Source organism: Ammodytes marinus (assembly GCF_949987685.1).
Source record: "Ammodytes marinus genome assembly, chromosome: 2".
Classification (NCBI taxonomy): domain Eukaryota; kingdom Metazoa; phylum Chordata; class Actinopteri; order Uranoscopiformes; family Ammodytidae; genus Ammodytes; species Ammodytes marinus.
Window position 1 is genome coordinate 28,168,153 of NC_137231.1, and position 22,689 is coordinate 28,190,841.

The 22,689-nt window shown below is 42.9% G+C and overlaps 1 protein-coding gene across 1 annotated transcript; it reads right to left on the bottom strand.

The window, feature by feature from the left end:
- Positions 1–222: 222 nt before the first annotated feature.
- Positions 223–10,170, bottom strand: lrrc74b (leucine rich repeat containing 74B; the record flags this gene model as incomplete). Its single annotated transcript, XM_080035726.1, has 9 exons — positions 223–345; positions 463–558; positions 1,361–1,439; positions 1,799–1,914; positions 2,952–3,061; positions 4,774–4,980; positions 5,728–5,860; positions 8,236–8,378; positions 10,035–10,170. The coding sequence occupies 9 exons, from the start codon at positions 10,168–10,170 to the stop codon at positions 223–225; spliced, it is 1,143 nt and encodes a 380-aa protein (XP_079891852.1).
- Between the last annotated feature and the right edge of the window lie 12,519 nt (positions 10,171–22,689).

Below are 22,689 nucleotides of genomic sequence, written 5' to 3' on the forward strand. Positions count from 1 at the left end.
AATCATCGGGTATTTAACACATTATTACTTTTATTGAACAATACAATTACTAATGGGTATTTTTTTTAGACATAGGCCTATTTTAGATTGATAGCCTTGCAGGTATTCATTCTTTCCCTGTATGCAAACGTCCACAGGGCCTTGAAAAGACTCCTTCCATCCTTCCCTTGCATACAAGTACAGCAATTACACTTGTTTTTTTCACACAATGTACGCAAAAACTCATTTTAAGCTTTTGCTTTTCTGAATGAGCCCCATTCTGACCCCATGATTTACTGTAAGTGAAGGGAATATTTCTTTGACCGCCGAGTACAAGTCTACAAAGTCCTGGTTCACTGCAATGTCCTAGAGAGAGAGAGAGAGAGAGAGAGAGAGAGAGATACAGAGAAGAGAGGGAATACATTATACAACTTAGAAGATTCTGCAGAAAGTCTCATAGAGTGTGGAATATGAGTGAGTTACCAAAAAGTCTAGTTCCTCCATGGCTGAATCTGGGTTTTCCTGTACAGACTTGAGGATCCCATAACATCCAGCATTCAGGATGGGGTTCCTACTCATCTGGCCAAAGACAAGACAATAATATGTCAGTAATGCAACCATTGGCTGTATGTAGGAAACTCACTTCTGTCACAACACCTCTCCAGCTCACATTGTATCATAAAATGACAGTTTGTTTCAGTGGTTGTTTCAGGGGGATCATGTGGGGCAGACTATGACTTGGCTGTTTGAACTGTTATTTCCTGGAGTCGTTTGGTCGTTGCCTGGCAACTGGTCAGAGCCAGGAAATAGTTCATCAGTGAGCTTTAGAGGTGCTGGTTGGTAAAATGGATTTTTGTAACTTTTGAACATAATCAGGATAGCTATGTTCCCCCATTGTTTGCCGTCTTTATGCTGAGCTAAGCAAACTATTATCTACCCCAAAGGTTTCTCTCTTACGTATATAAATGTGCAAAGATTTAAGAAATTGGTTCATCCTAGCCTGAGAAAAGGCAGAAAGAGTGTTTTATGGTCTCACTGTCTCACCCTACATTTTACCATGTGTGATAACACAAATGGGAATTTGTAGGGTTAGGATTAACAAGACAGCTGGGCCAAGGGAAGACTGAGGGAAGACTGAGGGAAGAAAAACCTAATTCATTATATTATAATAGCGATTTTATAATGATAGAACGCTTGTTCCGTATGGGTGAAGTATCCCTTTAACTTGTTTCTTTCAGTTAAGGTGATTCCTAAGACCTCTGCTTGTCCACATTCAAACAATGTCCAATGATCCATTTATTTATCCCTTTTTATTCACTTGATGACACGCACACCCGTTGCTTTTGACGCTAGAAGAACCAATCTCTTTTCCACAGCTTACATTCAGGGACTTGATTGTCTTGTTTACTTTGAGGCCCATCGCCAGGCGGATAGCTCCTTCAGGGGGTATTCGGTTGTTACTGCGGCAAAAAAAAAAAAACGTGTGTTTGGAGGGTGAGGGAAACAATCATCATGTGTTATTTTAAAAGGAATAAATTGCGTGGCAAGCCTTTTGTTTTGCCTGAGAAGATAAACAGTAGAAACAAAATGACCTAGAGTGATCATTGTAGCAGTCTCAATGAAAGAAAACAGGTTGAAAGAAAGGTATTAAAGATGTAGAATTACAATCTGGCAGGACAATAAGGCCTCACCAAGAGTCCTGTAAAGGATATTTTTCTTAGATAATTGGAGAAACTGAAGTTGCAACCTCTGCCATTTTAACTCATTAACAGTAGATAATTTGATCAGCATGATACAAAGATAACACAAAGCCTCATACCTCAAATTCAACGTCTCCAAAACAGTATTCTCTTTCAGTGCCTGTCCTAAAGCAACGGCCCCTTCTTTACCAAAGCCATTAAATGACAGATCCACAGTCCTGAGGGAAATGTTTCCCTAAAAAAGAAAAAAAAAAGTTTTTTGGTAAAGTAACTTAACAATTGCATTCAACAAGTAAAACAAGAAAAAGTTGGTTATAGCTAGAGTCCAAAGATCACCTTCACTTAAAGTGAGCAAGAGCAGCAGCGAGGGAGATAATAAGCCTCTCAGGACCTGATTCAATCAAACCTGTCTGTGGAGTGTATTGATCAGGGTCATGTTGTTCATTAAGATAGGGAAAGAAAAACATCTTAATGAATACCTGACCAGGGGGCTTCTTCTCACAACAGGATGAGTGAGTTACCAAGGTTATGATGCACAGTATCTTCCTTTTGGAGCAATTAGCAACCTGTATCACTGAATCATATTTTTAAACCTAATAATCAAGTTTGGTTTGCAAATTCAAAACAGTGTCTCCTTATTTAATTTTTTATTTTTGTGTGATGAATTCTGGAGCAGTTTTCAGGTTTTGGTCTAGGACCCTTTGTTACAATCAAGGAAAGACAATGGTGCACTTTCAACTTTGTGGAAATAGTACAGTATGTGGCCCTTTCCTCTTTCACACTGGTCTCATGCACAATGCTAATGTCATGTCCAAAGAGACATGGAAGTTCTGAAGCTCTGAAGACAATTTCAAGATGTACTATTGTTGTGAACACTGTTTGGACAACCAGGCCTTATATCAATGCTGGAGCTTATTAATGCTCCCAAAGCCTGCATGTGGAAAGCCTTCCAAAAAGGCGGGAGGTTAGTGTAGCAACACTCTAATGCCCATATAGTTTTAGTATGAGATGGGTGTCCACATGCTTTTGGTAATGTTCTATTATGACAGATATATGATTAATAGGCAAATCCATTTAAAAAAAATTAACTTTACTTTAACAGAAAAAATGCTATCAATTTGACTCGTACGGTCTTTTTATTATTTATTTGATGGCTTCATATGATATGAGGTTAAACTAATTATCTAACCATTCTCTGTAATATCTATACTGTAGATCGTAAGGCACAATTGCAAAAAAACGTGCTCAAACATTGATTTACAGGCGTATTACCCCTAGGCCATTGGCCAGCATCACAGCTCCTCTCCCTCGAATGCAGTTCCAGGCCAGACTTAGCGATCTCAACCCTGTGTTCTCCGACAGAGACTCTCGCAGGATTTGGCCTGAGGTGAGGTAAAAAAAAAGAAGAAAAACAGCTTAAGAATGACACATTAAAAAGTTCCACTATTTGATTTGATTTAATTTCTTAGCTTCTCCATTAGCAACACACTGGAGTGAGAGCTAATCTTCCATGGTGTCCGAAAGATAAAATATAACAGACATTCACATGTTTAAATATAAAACCATGAACATTTCCAATTGCCTCAGTATATTACAATGTCCTGTTCAAAACCAATGTAAACTATTTATATCAGTGAGTTTGTAAGAGTTTGTCACTGTGGAAAAGTTTAATTTTGGACAATTATTCTCTTCCCAAATGATAGCCACACTAAAAGACAAAAGCTTTTTGCAAATATATATTTCAGTGGTAAGAAAGCATACTCAGAAGTACTCATTTAAATCTACACTCTCTAGTAGCAACCTATCTGATCTCAAGTATATTCCAGTGAGATGGAGTGATTGTGTGTTGTATGACCTGAAAGCCCTACTGGCTAAAGGCTGTTAGAGGCAGAGATGATCTCATGTAGAGAAAGCTACCTATCATCATCTCACCCACTTGATCTGGAGGATTAGAAAGTGCACGGCACTCTGCGGTTCATTATCATAGAAAAAAAAGACACTCTTACTCTTGTGCTGGGTTTGAAAAAGCAATAACACCAAGGCGTGATTTTCTGAGTGTTTTATTGATATACTTTATAATAGGGACCTATTGGATGAAAGAGTGCACTCCATACGAATGAGCCTATTGTAGCAATGGAGGAATCAGAATATAAGAATCATATCCAGATGCATAGCAATGAGACTTGGCGGTGTCCCCTTTCCGACATACAGATTTATTTTCAATTACTTGCAGAAGACGCTCAGTTCATCCTGCTCTGCCATTCCTCCACAAGCTGCCTGTCACAACACTGGTCCACATCATAACTGGAACAGGTTTTAATGAATGTGAAATGGTCCTGACCTTTGAATGCCACAGGCTGCTGCCCTGTTACTGCTTAGAGATAAGCCTACACCACAATGGCAGGCTCATGCTGGTTTTATAGGAATGGTTTTCCAAAAAAAAATCTAATAAAAGTAGATACCAGCTATTGGATATGGTCATTATATTACATTAACTTGGGATTTTCCTGTTTATTCAATTATCACTCAATAAGGCAGAAAAGAGGAGATCACATTTGCTTACACAGCTGTTTTCAACAACTAAGATAAGTTGGTTTATGCATGGGTTCAAAGTGAGGATGATGATAATTGGAAATTTGCTATTTTTCTGTTCTCTGAAATGGTAAATGGACTCCACTTATATAGCATTTTTCTTTCACAGAGCCACAGCGCTTTGCATTGTTTTGTACATATTCACACACCGATAGCAGCAGCTCGCATGCAGGGTGCACGCTAACTATAAGGAGCAATTTAGGGTTCAGTGTCTTGCCCGGGAACAATTCGACATGTGGCAGGGAGGCGGGGGATCGAACCACCGAGCTGCAACCCAGTGGACGACCACCCTACCCGCTTCGCCACAGCCGCCCAAATGAACCAAATCTATCCTCAGTAGATGTAAAAGTATGTGAAAATGTGTATCTCCAATGTAAATCTTTAATATCAACTTAGTAAAAAAAAACAGAGGGGAGGAAGATAATTACAGTTTAATTCTTTGAAAGGCCTGACAGGAGATATGAGACCTTTTCTATGTCTAACTAGCTAATGTCTGTATTACCTGTGAGCTCTCCCAAAGCGTTGTGGCTGAGGTCAAGGTGTTGTAGGTTGGAGTTGGTGATCAGTGCTGGACATAGGTGTTCAGCAGAACGGTCTGTCAAGTGGTTTCCTGACAGATTGAGGTTCAGTAGTGTGCAGTTCTCTTTGAGCATGGCAGCTATGGCTCTGGCCCCAGGATCACCAAGACGGTTGTCGGATAGGTCCACCTCTGGGATTGACACACAAGTAAACATGTTAAAAAGGTCAAACATGGTGGAAAGAGGCCATCCAAAAAGATACATCAAAATATTGCAGGAAAAGTGTTCCAGTAACAAAATGGCTCAGAATAGAAAAAGTACATAGTTTGACCTCTAAATCAAGTTGTTGAAAGTTTGCTATGTGCCATTTTTTACTGTTTTATTTGATAGCCTATGCTACCAGCATGGCTGTATGGACGTCAATGTTGGGATGGTCAACCATTTGTTGTATTTTGCTGCACTTTGTGTCTAATATTAATCAGGAAATATTAACATGATCACACATGAAGCTAAAATGGTGAACAAGATATATATTTTATCAATAGCAATACCATTGTGAGCAAGTAAGCGTGCTACTGCTGCTAGTGTGCATGTTCTTAGTCCTTTCTAGTTTAATTATCTTACTCTATAGGCTCATTTTTGTCTCAGCCCATTGTCAACTAATAGGTTATGCTGTGTGTAAATTGGATTACACCTGTACGTTCAGTAGTGGTGTCTCACGGGAGCCATTCTCCCATAGACCCTCCCCCCTCCACCCCCTATAGGTTCTTGACCTGCACACGGGACTGACTCTTAACAAATATTAAACATGGACCCCAGATGTTCAATCGTGTGCTGTGGCATATAATTGTGTCGAGAGTGGCATGTAAGTGGGAGTGGGGGCCAAGGTGAAAGCCAGAGAAAATGTGTGCGTGCTCGAGAGGCCCGCTAGAAACCACCTGTAATGTAACAATTTTCCTTTAACATCTCGGCTATAGAAGCTCCGCCCTTTCCTTCCATCCAATTATCTCGCAAGTTCAGCCTCAGTATTGAAGTGTTGGTTACCAGGGGAACCGCCAGTGCTTTGGTACCCTGCAAACACACACACACACACACACACACACACACACACACACACACACACACACACACACACACACACACACACCTTGGAGTGAAATTCTTCTGTTTGTTCACTGCAGTACAATTTCTTATCAGTATGGCAGTTAAAAAAGGACTAGATGTACTGATGCAGGTGGGCAGAGATGGAGAGAGAGTGAGAGAGAGAGAGAAAGAGAGAAAAAGGAATATTAAACCTGTGTGAGACAAATGAAGCAGAAGGGAGCTGTGTGGAGGCGTGGGTCAGAAACGAAGCTCGCAGAACATGAACATGATAGTTTTCTAGCACGGCTAATGAGAAAGTTACGTTAGCTTGATCTTTAAATAAAAGGAGAGCAGAAACAGGCGTGCCAATAACATGATACTTTTTAAATGCATGCAGACTGTCTTTCTGTATGATTTGAGCAGCCTGTCAATCTGCACAAGACATCAAACAAATAACCTTTGGCAGGTGAATGTACAGCTCCTTCACTTGGCAGGGAAGTGATTGACAGGTGAAGTCTTATTTTAGAGTCAATATTAATCCATCTGAAGGATGTAACTGAAGCCAAGAAACTGGAGAAATGGCTTGTTCAGGAACGGATTGACTTTTACAGCTTTCGTTTACAGTGTTATTGACAAATGGAACCCCGTGGAAATGTCAAGCTGTGTTGCTAAAAGCTCAAGGCAATTCATGTTCACATTTGCAGAGGATGTGCGACCTCGGAGACATTTTACATTGATTCAAGAGAAATCAATTGTTGAATTGTTTCAAACTGTAGGCTAAAGAAGGAGTTTAAACGTACACATATTGCTATATATACAACTTTAAAATTAGTTTTAGATATATTTTTAATAAAACCATTTTGCAGTACTTTTATTTCATGTATATTGACAATAAATATGATGCTTTGATTAAATACAACATTTAGTAGGCCTATAGTATTTTCTTGCTTGGGTCTAAACCTGCAAAAATCGTTTGACTATGTCTTTATGTCCTTCTATCTTTTTGTTTATGTTGACATTATGTCCAATGCTCAACTGGAACAAATGATAAACCCACAGGTGAAAAGATACTGACAGTTAGGATCAAAAGTAGGAATGTTTTCCCAGAGATATATTTAAACTAAAATCTGCTCTCTCTCTCTCTCCACTTGAAACGTGTAAGAGCTACTGTATGTAATGGACACGACTTATTGACATAATGGGAATTTAACATGTAAAAATGTACTTCTAATTATGTACGTGCATGGTCTATTTTCCCAGGAAAAGACTGAAAACTCTTTGAAGCACAGCTGTGTCGGAATAAGTAGAGTTCTCCCAAGACTTAGTAATGATCGGTGCAGTCTCCCTGGAGGGGCAATGTGACTTTGAATTAATGAGTCATTCTCTGCTCAAAGGTCTGGGCTGATCTGACAGAGGTAGAGGTTGTAAAAGTCTTTAAAGAGAGAGAGAGAAGGCCGCTTTAATTGGAGTAGCTTTTCCCAGGTGAAACTGATGATGCTGTGAAGCTGAGCCAGACCGAACTATGGGATTTATGCAGGTCTCACTATACGTGGATCATTACGCATTGCTCTATAAAGCAGGACCTTCTTGGTTGTTATTGATATTTTCTTTGGCCCCGCCACTTTACTTAGAAATAACTTTTCCAGTAACACCTTTAAACTTTCAACATGGGATTGTTTTGGCCACTGTGGAGCAGCAGAAACAAGCTGTGAACATTGACCCATAGTGACCTTAGTAATATGATGAACTGTTGCTTATTTACCCATGCAGCACTGAGGAATGGGAACAGTATATTTGTGTATTTAAAAAAAACATATATATATATATATATATATATATATATATATATATATATATATATATATATATATATATATATATATATATATATATATATATATATATATATATATATATATATATATATATATATATATATATATATATATATATATATATATATGCAACGATAACTATTTGTGTGTGTATTGATTGAACACACATTGTGCTTCTGGCCACATGGCTAATGTTAGTCCAATATTAACTCTCCTTTTAGGTCTGTTTTGGTACACCATAAATACAAATATATTACACATATTTTAGTTTATGTCACTGATATATATCTTGTGTGACATGTGTTCTATAAGACTCATAACCAATTGCCCCTGTAGTGGGATTGTTCTAATTGAATATGAATTCAGTATTACTACAAATGATAATGAAATATGAATTTGGGATGATATAAAAAAAAGACGCTCCTTTGCCTTGCCTTGTCAGATTACTTCCATATGGCAAAAATAAAATAAATGTAACCATCCCCCAAATGATAACTTAACTCTCCCCCTAACTTATGATTGAAGTACCTGAGGGCCCAGACCGCGATGCATCATGGACAGCTCACTGTTTAGCGCGTGCCGTAGGTAGTAAGAGGCCGGTACCACCTGTAAGGTTTCACACGCCTCCATATAGCGCGCCTGCCCCGTCGGGTCGAATGCCTCCTCCTTATCTGCAACATGAATAAAGACAATAGCTCCACTGTCTGTCTGTCTGGATTGTTCCCCCATCAATACCTTGTTTAAAAAGGGGAGATATGTGGTAATGTCCCCCCGGACAAAGACCTTTTGAGTGTGATATTGAAAAAGTCCCTCATGGGTGATTTGGCCCTATATCAGGGGAGCTCATTCATACCAGATGGGTTTTTCACTTCTGCTAAAAAAGGAGGCCTGCCCGACACAAAGAGTGAGATGGAATCATTAAGATGCAAAGCATGGCTCCACGTGTGTGTGTGTGTGTGTGTGTGTGTGTGTGTGTGTGTGTGTGTGGGCATGAGCAGGAGTGTGGAGGCGTTTCTTTTGTTTTACCAAAATCATTATGAGATCGAGATGATGGAAAGTGAGAATGGGAAAAGATGAGCAGACGGGTTTCACAGGAGGGTTCAAATTAAAGGTGGAGTCAGTGATTCTGGAGAAGGCATGTTGTCAAAATCATTCAAAATCTCCTCAAGATCCGCTAACACCTGCCCATCCACAGGGGTGGATTACTGCACGGGCACACCGGGCACAGGCCCAGGGGCCCAAGGGCTCAGGGGGCCCTAAGCCAGAGATAATGATAGTAACGTTTCATGTCGCATAGTCAAAGAGCTCAGTCACTCATGTCAATAACAGCGTCCAAAAAGGAATAGCCTAAATATAAGGATATTCATTAAAATGTATCAAGATAGAAATCATCATGGGCCCCTCAACTAGTAGGGGATATATAAAAGCAAGTTAAAAACAACAGCATAGTAGCTCTGTCTAAGGGGCTCCATGAGGGGCCTTGAGGGCCCCCACACACATACAGGAATAAGCTATGTGTGAATTCTAAATTGTTCATAAACAGTAGCTATCCACTCTTTATCTGTTGAAATGGGCCCCTCCATCATGGAACATGGGTCTGCAGACCAATCTACTGTACTGTTTTTACAGTTGCAAAGATCAAAGAGTGCTGCCTATTTAAGAAAAATCTGAAAAATAATGTTCCTTCTGCATCTCAGGAGTTGATATAGCCTCTAAAATGTACTCTCAAAGTGCACCAGATTGATGTATTTTACTTTACAAAGGTAAAAAATTTCCGAGGGGGGATGCCCCCGGACTCCCCAACAAGGTACAGGGTCCCTCCAACAGTATCCCAAAACCCTGCGGGAAACACTGACTTCCTTTATATGTTTTTGCCATTAACTGTATGTATCTGTGTGGAAAAGTCAGTGTACCTGACTGGATAGGGAGGAGTGGGGGGCCCTTTAAGAGTTTGTGCCCAGGGGCCCATTATCTCATAATCCGTCTATGCCCATACACTGTGTGTGTGCTGAAAAGAATATGGTTTTAATACACAGCCTATATGCTCTAGGTAGCGGATCATGAGGGGTTAACAACAATCCTCTCCAAAATGGCTTGACTCCACCTTTAAGGCTCACTGTAAAAAAAAAACCTTTGTCCTGCTTGAGCCTGTATGGTATAGCATAACATTTCAGACAGAACAGGGTGAAATGATGAAATCGAAAAACATATGACTTACATCACCATGCAATTTATTTTTACAAGAAGCAACATCACACCCTTTCTTCATAAAATATAATAACTTTCCCGCCCAATAATCTCCCTGTGCAAAATCAACTTTGCTTTACCTCCAAGCTCCAAATCAGTGTCATAGTCCTCATCAGATAGCACACACTCCTCTCTCTTCTTCTCTTCCCCCTCTCCTTCACCTCCACCCAGTGTCTGTCCGTCGGGGCTTGAAGGTTGCTCTTTGGGCCCACGCATGGACTCTGTCTCACTCACTATAAGCTAGGGGGAGAATGACAAAGTGAGACATCATGTCTTCTCAAATCCTGGCTGTTGTGAGCAGTGAGATTTATGGATCTAAACTGATACATAAGTTTTTGGACAACTGAGTCCATGGGTTATGAATGGACCATTTTACCTTGTCACTTTACTGTAAGCTTGTGTCCTTCTTGTCTTTGTAACTATAGTCCCTCACCCCCTGCTCATTCCTTCCCACGTCCTCTTAACCACTTGAACCAGATGCTGCTACAGCTTTACATTTCAATTCGATTCAATAAGCTTTATTGCCATGAATGTAGAGAAACAATATTGTCAAAAAGCATCATACGCCACTGTATCACATACAAATGCAATAACATCAAAACTAAAGTAACAGTAATAATCAGATTAATATGCAACAAAGTAATTAAAATAATATAGCCTAATACAAAAAGTATATGTTCAAGACATAATGTGCGTGTGTGTTTAAGTTATTTATATGTTTGTGTGTGTTTGCATGTAGGTGTGTGTGTATGTGTGCCTGTGTGTGTGTATGAGTTTCTTTCCTTTAATTTTAGGCCCATAGCAACACATCTCAGTCAGGCATGACATATGTTATTATTTTCTGAAGTAAATAGAGCAAAACAGAATGTTGTTATTTGGCATGTACGTAGTACCGCACATGGTAGTCTTTGTGTGTACATAACATGTGGCGTCAAAAGATTTCTTTGTAGCTGAAAAAGAACTGCGTACATACTCTCACACTTAAGTACATTCACCTCAGTGATTAACAAACCTTTATACTGTTATATCAAGTACACTGGTCAAAAGAATGTAGCCTGATAAAGACAATGCAGGTCTTAGCCCTACAGCATTATTGATCCTTCCTGTATTTCTTTGCCTTGTTTGAGGTAAGTTTCGAGACGTGCGGTGGTCAATGGTCAAGACCTCCTTTCAGCTAATACAATATAGAACATGCTTTGAATTGAACCTCTGGGCCCTACGTAATCTCAAACTCAGCCCCAAACCTCAGATTTTTACCAGCATCCAATAAGGAAGTGACCAAAATTGTAGTACCTTCCGGTGGCCACTGGGGGTGGTACCAAGACTGAGCAATTTTTCTTTGACTCACTTGTTAGACAGGCCATTTTCAAAGTTATTTGATTAAATTTAAAATGTATAATTAATGATACTTCTCTACTTACTTGAAATGAACAGTCTGAAGATCTAAATGGAACATGCATTTTCATAACATTTTATATAGCAGTAATGATTGCAACTTTGTCTGTTTAGAATGAAAAGAATGACTATAATATTAATGCTGTCTTGCACTTTAGCTGAACAGAGAATAAAAGCTGACACACCCTGCGTTCCAAAATGGCATACTCTTTCTTTTATATTCATCACATCCTGGTTGTTTTAATACGGAGGCTCCATCGATGTGACTCTACTTCCGGTGCGCACTAGATTGTTTGTATGCTGTTTTAGCATGCTGTTTTCAACATTTAAATTCTCGGCCTGATGTAGTAGACATCTGGGTTTTTTAAGCATACTATATCTGACCACAAGAATTGGGACATCCTAAATCTTTTTTATACCATACTAAATAGCAGAAAGTATGGATATTGGAACGCGGGAAAAAATGTAATTGATGCAATACCCTTCATGATTAACCCAGCCCTGTAACTTCCACCTGTTTCCAATCAACCTATTAGGAAGCGAGAGCTGTGATTGGCTGTCATTGAAAGTTAAATAATTGCACTGCCAGCTCCCAATCACTGCACCACTGTGGAAGGAGGACACAGTTGTGGTTTGTTTGGTCAATTGAAGTCTGACTGCAGCATTGCAGTCTGCTTTTGATCATATATGGCTGAAGCCATGAGACTTGCTCTATGGTAACTTTCAATTGCTCTGTCTTGGCTCAACTTGACCTATTAACAATGCCTACATTTCTTGTATTCTTGTTTTAACATGGTATTCTGTTTGTTTTAGCGTGGTGTTGCTATGGCTGCTTCTTGGAGAGCTGCAGGTAGCAGTTGAAGGTAGGTCTGTTGGTTACTTGTCTAAACTTTTGAATTCTGATGTAACTAAATGTAGGAATTGTTGGCTTACAACATGTTTAAGTCCTTGATCTTTTGTTTTTCAAATAATAAAGTTAACTATACAATTTTGATTTATTTATCAGCTCATAGCGTATCCTATCCTGGATATGTACTTGGTGTTTGGGAGCCTGACGTTTACCACAACCCTCATGTCCAGTATCCCATCCAGCATCCTGATCCTTATCTCCATTATCCCATCCAGTACCCTGTACCTCATCCCCAGTATTCCTTCCAGGAGCCTTTACCTGATCTCCATGTGCCCGTCCAGCACCCTGTGCCTTATCCGCAGTATCCCGTCCAGAAGCCGGTGCCTCATCCCCAGGTGCCTGTTAAGCACCCTGTACTTCATCCCCAGTATTCCTTCCAGGAGCCTTTACCTGATCTCCATGTGCCCGTCCAGCACCCTGTGCCTTATCCGCAGTATCCCGTCCAGTACCCTGTACCTCATCCCCAGGTGCCTGTCGAGCACCCTGTACTTCATCCCCAGTATTCCTTCCAGGAGCCTTTACCTGATCTCCATGTGCCCGTCCAGCGCCCTGTGCCTTATCCGCAGTATCCCGTCCAGAAGCCACTCCCTTATCCCCTCTTGGAGCATAAACCATATTCTCAGATTCCCTTCTGGGGCACAGAGTCTCATCAACAGGTGCCCGTCAAGGACTCTGTGCATAAGCCCGCTGTGTCCGACGATTCCCCTGTGCCCGTGGAGCCCGCTGTGTCCGACGATTCCCCTGTGTCCGACGATTCCCCTGTGCCCGTGGAGCCCCTTGTGTTTTCCCGGTTTCCCCTCTTTGACCCTGAGCCTCATCCCCAGGTGGCCAAGGACCAAGAGCCTCATCTCCAGTTCCCTGTCTGGGATTCCAAGCCCTCGTTTCCAGTGACGGACCCTGAGCCTCAGCCCCACATTCCCCTCTATGAGCCAGAGCCTCATCCCCAGGTGTTGGAGGATCCCGAGCCTCATCCCCAGGTGGTCAAGGAGACCGGGCCTGCTCCCCAGGTGGTCAAGGAGACCGGGCCTGCTCCCCAGGTGGTCAAGGAGACGGAGCCTCATCCCCAGGTGGTCAAGGACTCCGAGCCTCATCTCCAGGTGACTTTCTGGGATCAGGAGCCTCTTCCTGAGCTCCACTCGAGGGAGCCTTATTATGAGCCCCGGTATCCTGACTTGAACCCTGAGCCTCGTCCCCAAGTGGTCAAGGATCCCGAACCTCATCCCCAAGTGGTCAAGGACCAAGAGCCTCATCTCCAGTTTCCTGTCTGGGATTCCAAGCCCTCGTTTCCAGTGACGGACCCTGAGCCTCAGCCCCACGTTCCCCTCTATGAGCCAGAGCCTCATCCCCAGGTGTTGAAGGATCCCGAGCCTCATCCGGATGTGGATAAGGACTCTGAACCTCTTCCCCAGGTGGTCAAGGAGACCGGGCCTGCTCCCCAGGTGGTCAAGGAGACGGAGCTTCATCCCCAGGTGGTCAAGGACTCCGAGCCTCATCTCCAGGTGACTTTCTGGGACCGCGAGCCTCTTCCTGAGCTCCACTCGAGGGAGCCTTATTATGAGCCCCGGTATCCTGACTTGAACCCTGAGCCTCGTCCCCAGGTGGTCAAGGATCCCGAACCTCATCCCCAAGTGGTTAAGGACCCTGAGCCTTTTTATCCAAGGTCCCCCGCTGCTCGCTACCAGCGCATGAGCAATTTTGGCCAAGGTTTTGCTTCCCAGACTACAGCTGCAACCACTTCAGGGGATTCAACGGGGTGAGTTTACTTGACACAATCTATTCAAAAATATATGATTGGTTCTCATGGTGTTTGTCTTTTTAGAGTGATTAGGACCCATCTCAACTATAGAAGCAGAGGAATATTTGGCCACAAACTCAACTAGAGCATACAGCCTGGATTGAACTGGTAAGGGATAGTTCTGCATATAAGTGATTAAGGCCTAAATGTTCTGAGTTCACTTCTGATAAATTGCACTTGTGGTTAAACTCACTTATTTCAAATGTATAATCTCATTTCAGATATCTCCGGTGTCTCCACTAATGGGCCTCGTTGACCAGCCTACCATGACAGCCTGTAGAGAAATAAAATGCATTTTATATCACACTGGTCTGGAAATGTATTTACTGCTGAGTTGAAAGGGGTTCTCTGTACTCCATTTTGGAAAGGCCAGGAAACTTGATTTCACGCAACTTGGATTGTGTGCGTCTCCACTCTTCCTTCAGACTCTGGGTCCTTAATTTTCAAATGAAATGCAATTTAGATCAATGATGAGTTTGGGTACCATGTTTGTTAAGTTACGTCGCTTTATTTCTCTTCACACAAAGCTGCCTTGAAATTGATCTTATCGGATATCCCCTCTCACACCAGAGGGGGGTCCTAACTCAAGGACAGAATGGGAGAGTAGTAGTACCCTCCTGCCGGTACTCGAACCAGCAACCTTCTGCTTACGTCGGCTCCTTTTCCCTCAAGGCCATCCTACCAATTTGCTGTTGGTCAGATGGTATACAAAATGGATGTAGCATCCGGGCTGATAAGTTATCCCAACTGCATCCAATCGTTCTGGCCTATGCGTGTCACCATCTTGTCAGATTTGGAGATATTTATTTATTATTCTTTCGGACACACAATACACAATTTTCTCTTTGACATATTCATACATATTTCTTTGTTATGGTCCGAAGGGTAGCAGGAGAAGCCAAAGGCTTATCAGGTCCCGCCCCCATTGTCATCAGATACAGATGCACAGGTACACAGCTACTGATACAGATAAAACACAATTTTGTTTTTTTAAGAAGCTGCAGTCCAATACACAGACAATTTTAGGTCTCCTTATTCACTGACAGTGTACAACAGACCTGCTTTCAATTTTCCCAATGAATTTTGATTACTCATCGTTAACCTCTCTTTCCTCTGAAGCCTTCTTTGTGATGTCACCTTTAATAGCTGCTATATCGGATCCCATTTTTGCTATCTCCTCCCGAACAGCGGTAATAGCCGCTTGTGTTCCATCCATAACTTTCGACGCTGTATGTCTGCCATCTCTCCATTCAGCTTGTGCATCAGTGATTTTCTTCAGTTTGCGATTCAGAACATACAAACAAAATCCCAAAGCAAGTATCCCCACCGTCATGACAGCGAAGATGTATACATCTTCGACATCCTCAATGTCCAATGCAGCCAGGCAAACCACTTTCCACTCATTCCAGCTGTCTTGTACGTAACCGGCCAGGAAGGTGCCATCTGGACACCGTGACTCTCCAGCTCCTGCTCGTCTGGTTGAAAACATGCGGTCAATCGCATTCAAAGACCAACTTAGATATGACTTAAACATACAGACTAATGTTTTTTTTTGTACCAGGCCTTAAATGGGTTCAATAATGCTGTGAAAATGGCCAATTTAAAATGAGAGTTGATAAGAAATTACAGGTTTTGAAACCTGCCCCTAGTGGCCACTCGGTGAACTGCAATATTTGTCACTATCCCGAAGACTGTGTCTGAAATCGCGCACTTACGTAAGTGCACTTTGAGTGCACTTTATTATCCCTACAGTACACTTACTTATAGACGCAGTGCTCTCATTTCTACAGTGCACTGTCCAAACTGCCGTCGCGCACCTACCGGAAATGACTTTGCATTTTGACGGTTCTTCTTCGGTGGTATTTTCTTCTGCGGTGGTCAATGGTCAAGACCTCCTTTCAGCTAATACAATATGGAACATGCTTTGAATTGAACCTCTGGGCCCTACGTAATCTCAAACTCAGCCCCAAACCTCAGATTTTTACCAGCATCCAATAAGGAAGTGACCAAAATTGTAGTACCTTCCGGTGGCCACTGGGGGTGGTACCAAGACTGAGCAATTTTTCTTTGACTCACTTGTTAGACAGGCCATTTTCAAAGTTATTTGATTAAATTTAAAATGTATAATTAATGATACTTCTCTACTTACTTGAAATGAACAGTCTGAAGATCTAAATGGAACATGCATTTTCATAACATTTTATATAGCAGTAATGATTGCAACTTTGTCTGTTTAGAATGAAAAGAATGACTATAATATTAATGCTGTCTTGCACTTTAGCTGAACAGAGAATAAAAGCTGACACACCCTGCGTTCCAAAATGGCATACTCTTTCTTTTATATTCATCACATCCTGGTTGTTTTAATACGGAGGCTCCATCGATGTGACGATACTTCCGGTGCGCACTAGATTGTTTGTATGCTGTTTTAGCATGCTGTTTTCAACATTTAAATTCTCGGCCTGATGTAGTAGACATCTGGGTTTTTTAAGCATACTATATCTGACCACAAGAATTGGGACATCCTAAATCTTTTTTATACCATACTAAATAGCAGAAAGTATGGATATTGGAACGCGGGAAAAAATGTAATTGATGCAATACCCTTCATGATTAACCCAGCCCTGTAACTTCCACCTGTTTCCAATCAACCTATTAGGAAGCGAGAGCTGTGATTGGCTGTCATTGAAAGTTAAATAATTGCACTGCCAGCTCCCAATCACTGCACCACTGTGGAAGGAGGACACAGTTGTGGTTTGTTTGGTCAATTGAAGTCTGACTGCAGCATTGCAGTCTGCTTTTGATCATATATGGCTGAAGCCATGAGACTTGCTCTATGGTAACTTTCAATTGCTCTGTCTTGGCTCAACTTGACCTATTAACAATGCCTACATTTCTTGTATTCTTGTTTTAACATGGTATTCTGTTTGTTTTAGCGTGGTGTTGCTATGGCTGCTTCTTGGAGAGCTGCAGGTAGCAGTTGAAGGTAGGTCTGTTGGTTACTTGTCTAAACTTTTGAATTCTGATGTAACTAAATGTAGGAATTGTTGGCTTACAACATGTTTAAGTCCTTGATCTTTTGTTTTTCAAATAATAAAGTTAACTATACAATTTTGATTTATTTATCAGCTCATAGCGTATCCTATCCTGGATATGTACTTGGTGTTTGGGAGCCTGACGTTTACCACAACCCTCATGTCCAGTATCCCATCCAGCATCCTGATCCTTATCTCCATTATCCCATCCAGTACCCTGTACCTCATCCCCAGTATTCCTTCCAGGAGCCTTTACCTGATCTCCATGTGCCCGTCCAGCACCCTGTGCCTTATCCGCAGTATCCCGTCCAGAAGCCGGTGCCTCATCCCCAGGTGCCTGTTAAGCACCCTGTACTTCATCCCCAGTATTCCTTCCAGGAGCCTTTACCTGATCTCCATGTGCCCGTCCAGCACCCTGTGCCTTATCCGCAGTATCCCGTCCAGCACCCTGTACCTCATCCCCAGGTGCCTGTCGAGCACCCTGTACTTCATCCCCAGTATTCCTTCCAGGAGCCTTTACCTGATCTCCATGTGCCCGTCCAGCGCCCTGTGCCTTATCCGCAGTATCCCGTCCAGAAGCCACTCCCTTATCCCCTCTTGGAGCATAAACCATATTCTCAGATTCCCCTCTGGGGCACAGAGTCTCATCAACAGGTGCCCGTCAAGGACTCTGTGCATAAGCCCGCTGTGTCCGACGATTCCCCTGTGCCCGTGGAGCCCGCTGTGTCCGACGATTCCCCTGTGTCCGACGATTCCCCTGTGTCCGACGATTCCCCTGTGTCCGACGATTCCCCTGTGCCCGTGGAGCCCCTTGTGTTTTCCCGGTTTCCCCTCTTTGACCCTGAGCCTCATCCCCAGGTGGCCAAGGACCAAGAGCCTCATCTCCAGTTCCCTGTCTGGGATTCCAAGCCCTCGTTTCCAGTGACGGACCCTGAGCCTCAGCCCCACATTCCCCTCTATGAGCCAGAGCCTCATCCCCAGGTGTTGGAGGATCCCGAGCCTCATCCCCAGGTGGTCAAGGAGACCGGGCCTGCTCCCCAGGTGGTCAAGGAGACCGGGCCTGCTCCCCAGGTGGTCAAGGAGACCGGGCCTGCTCCCCAGGTGGTCAAGGAGACGGAGCCTCATCCCCAGGAGGTCAAGGACTCCGAGCCTCATCTCCAGGTGACTTTCTGGGATCAGGAGCCTCTTCCTGAGCTCCACTCGAGGGAGCCTTATTATGAGCCCCGGTATCCTGACTTGAACCCTGAGCCTCGTCCCCAAGTGGTCAAGGATCCCGAACCTCATCCCCAAGTGGTCAAGGACCAAGAGCCTCATCTCCAGTTTCCTGTCTGGGATTCCAAGCCCTCGTTTCCAGTGACGGACCCTGAGCCTCAGCCCCACGTTCCCCTCTATGAGCCAGAGCCTCATCCCCAGGTGTTGAAGGATCCCGAGCCTCATCCGGATGTGGATAAGGACTCTGAACCTCTTCCCCAGGTGGTCAAGGAGACCGGGCCTGCTCCCCAGGTGGTCAAGGAGACGGAGCTTCATCCCCAGGTGGTCAAGGACTCCGAGCCTCATCTCCAGGTGACTTTCTGGGACCGCGAGCCTCTTCCTGAGCTCCACTCGAGGGAGCCTTATTATGAGCCCCGGTATCCTGACTTGAACCCTGAGCCTCGTCCCCAGGTGGTCAAGGATCCCGAACCTCATCCCCAAGTGGTTAAGGACCCTGAGCCTTTTTATCCAAGGTCCCCCGCTGCTCGCTACCAGCGCATGAGCAATTTTGGCCAAGGTTTTGCTTCCCAGACTACAGCTGCAACCACTTCAGGGGATTCAACGGGGTGAGTTTACTTGACACAATCTATTCAAAAATATATGATTGGTTCTCATGGTGTTTGTCTTTTTAGAGTGATTAGGACCCATCTCAACTATAGAAGCAGAGGAATATTTGGCCACAAACTCAACTAGAGCATACAGCCTGGATTGAACTGGTAAGGGACAGTTCTGCATATAAGTGATTAAGGCCTAAATGTTCTGAGTTCACTTCTGATAAATTGCACTTGTGGTTAAACTCACTTATTTCAAATGTATAATCTCATTTCAGATATCTCCGGTGTCTCCACTAATGGGCCTCGTTGACCAGCCTACCATGACAGCCTGTAGAGAAATAAAATGCATTTTATATCACACTGGTCTGGAAATGTATTTACTGCTGAGTTGAAAGGGGTTCTCTGTACTCCATTTTGGAAAGGCCAGGAAACTTGATTTCACGCAACTTGGATTGTGTGCGTCTCCACTCTTCCTTCAGACTCTGGGTCCTTAATTTTCAAATGAAATGCAATTTAGATCAATGATGAGTTTGGGTACCATGTTTGTTAAGTTACGTCGCTTTATTTCTCTTCACACAAAGCTGCCTTGAAATTGATCTTATCGGATATCCCCTCTCACACCAGAGGGGGGTCCTAACTCAAGGACAGAATGGGAGAGTAGTAGTACCCTCCTGCCGGGACTCGAACCAGCAACCTTCTGCTTACGTCGGCTCCTTTTTCCTCAAGGCCATCCTACCAATTTGCTGTTGGTCAGATGGTATACAAAATGGATGTAGCATCCGGGCTGATAAGTTATCCCAACTGCATCCAATCGTTCTGGCCTATGCGTGTCACCATCTTGTCAGATTTGGAGATATTTATTTATTATTCTTTCGGACACACAATACACAATTTTCTCTTTGACATATTCATACATATTTCTTTGTTATGGTCCGAAGGGTAGCGGGAGAAGCCAAAGGCTTATCAGGTCCCGCCCCCATTGTCATCAGATACAGATGCACAGGTACACAGCTACTGATACAGATAAAACACAATTTTGTTTTTTTAAGAAGCTGCAGTCCAATACACAGACAATTTTAGGTCTCCTTATTCACTGACAGTGTACAACAGACCTGCTTTCAATTTTCCCAATGAATTTTGATTACTCATCGTTAACCTCTCTTTCCTCTGAAGCCTTCTTTGTGATGTCACCTTTAATAGCTGCTATATCGGATCCCATTTTTGCTATCTCCTCCTGAACAGCGGTAATAGCCGCTTGTGTTCCATCCATAACTTTCGACGCTGTATGTCTGCCATCTCTCCATTCAGCTTGTGCATCAGTGATTTTCTTCAGTTTGCGATTCAGAACATACAAACAAAATCCCAAAGCAAGTATCCCCACCGTCATGACAGCGAAGATGTATACATCTTCGACATCCTCAATGTCCAATGCAGCCAGGCAAACCACTTTCCACTCATTCCAGCTGTCTTGTACGTAACCGGCCAGGAAGGTGCCATCTGGACACCGTGACTCTCCAGCTCCTGCTCGTCTGGTTGAAAACATGCGGTCAATCGCATTCAAAGACCAACTTAGATATGACTTAAACATACAGACTAATGTTTTTTTTTGTACCAGGCCTTAAATGGGTTCAATAATGCTGTGAAAATGGCCAATTTAAAATGAGAGTTGATAAGAAATTACAGGTTTTGAAACCTGCCCCTAGTGGCCACTCGGTGAACTGCAATATTTGTCACTATCCCGAAGACTGTGTCTGAAATCGCGCACTTACGTAAGTGCACTTACATTGAGTGCACTTTATTATCCCTACAGTACACTTACTTATAGACGCAGTGCTCTCATTTCTACAGTGCACTGTCCAAACTGCCGTCGCGCACCTACCGGAAATGACTTTGCATTTTGACGGTTCTTCTTCGGTGGTATTTTCTTCTGCGGTGGTCAATGGTCAAGACCTCCTTTCAGCTAATACAATATGGAACATGCTTTGAATTGAACCTCTGGGCCCTACGTAATCTCAAACTCAGCCCCAAACCTCAGATTTTTACCAGCATCCAATAAGGAAGTGACCAAAATTGTAGTACCTTCCGGTGGCCACTGGGGGTGGTACCAAGACTGAGCAATTTTTCTTTGACTCACTTGTTAGACAGGCCATTTTCAAAGTTATTTGATTAAATTTAAAATGTATAATTAATGATACTTCTCTACTTACTTGAAATGAACAGTCTGAAGATCTAAATGGAACATGCATTTTCATAACATTTTATATAGCAGTAATGATTGCAACTTTGTCTGTTTAGAATGAAAAGAATGACTATAATATTAATGCTGTCTTGCACTTTAGCTGAACAGAGAATAAAAGCTGACACACCCTGCGTTCCAAAATGGCATACTCTTTCTTTTATATTCATCACATCCTGGTTGTTTTAATACGGAGGCTCCATCGATGTGACGATACTTCCGGTGCGCACTAGATTGTTTGTATGCTGTTTTAGCATGCTGTTTTCAACATTTAAATTCTCGGCCTGATGTAGTAGACATCTGGGTTTTTTAAGCATACTATATCTGACCACAAGAATTGGGACATCCTAAATCTTTTTTATACCATACTAAATAGCAGAAAGTATGGATATTGGAACGCGGGAAAAAATGTAATTGATGCAATACCCTTCATGATTAACCCAGCCCTGTAACTTCCACCTGTTTCCAATCAACCTATTAGGAAGCGAGAGCTGTGATTGGCTGTCATTGAAAGTTAAATAATTGCACTGCCAGCTCCCAATCACTGCACCACTGTGGAAGGAGGACACAGTTGTGGTTTGTTTGGTCAATTGAAGTCTGACTGCAGCATTGCAGTCTGCTTTTGATCATATATGGCTGAAGCCATGAGACTTGCTCTATGGTAACTTTCAATTGCTCTGTCTTGGCTCAACTTGACCTATTAACAATGCCTACATTTCTTGTATTCTTGTTTTAACATGGTATTCTGTTTGTTTTAGCGTGGTGTTGCTATGGCTGCTTCTTGGAGAGCTGCAGGTAGCAGTTGAAGGTAGGTCTGTTGGTTACTTGTCTAAACTTTTGAATTCTGATGTAACTAAATGTAGGAATTGTTGGCTTACAACATGTTTAAGTCCTTGATCTTTTGTTTTTCAAATAATAAAGTTAACTATACAATTTTGATTTATTTATCAGCTCATAGCGTATCCTATCCTGGATATGTACTTGGTGTTTGGGAGCCTGACGTTTACCACAACCCTCATGTCCAGTATCCCATCCAGCATCCTGATCCTTATCTCCATTATCCCATCCAGTACCCTGTACCTCATCCCCAGTATTCCTTCCAGGAGCCTTTACCTGATCTCCATGTGCCCGTCCAGCACCCTGTGCCTTATCCGCAGTATCCCGTCCAGAAGCCGGTGCCTCATCCCCAGGTGCCTGTTAAGCACCCTGTACTTCATCCCCAGTATTCCTTCCAGGAGCCTTTACCTGATCTCCATGTGCCCGTCCAGCACCCTGTGCCTTATCCGCAGTATCCCGTCCAGTACCCTGTACCTCATCCCCAGGTGCCTGTCGAGCACCCTGTACTTCATCCCCAGTATTCCTTCCCGGAGCCTTTACCTGATCTCCATGTGCCCGTCCAGCGCCCTGTGCCTTATCCGCAGTATCCCGTCCAGAAGCCACTCCCTTATCCCCTCTTGGAGCATAAACCATATTCTCAGATTCCCCTCTGGGGCACAGAGTCTCATCAACAGGTGCCCGTCAAGGACTCTGTGCATAAGCCCGCTGTGTCCGACGATTCC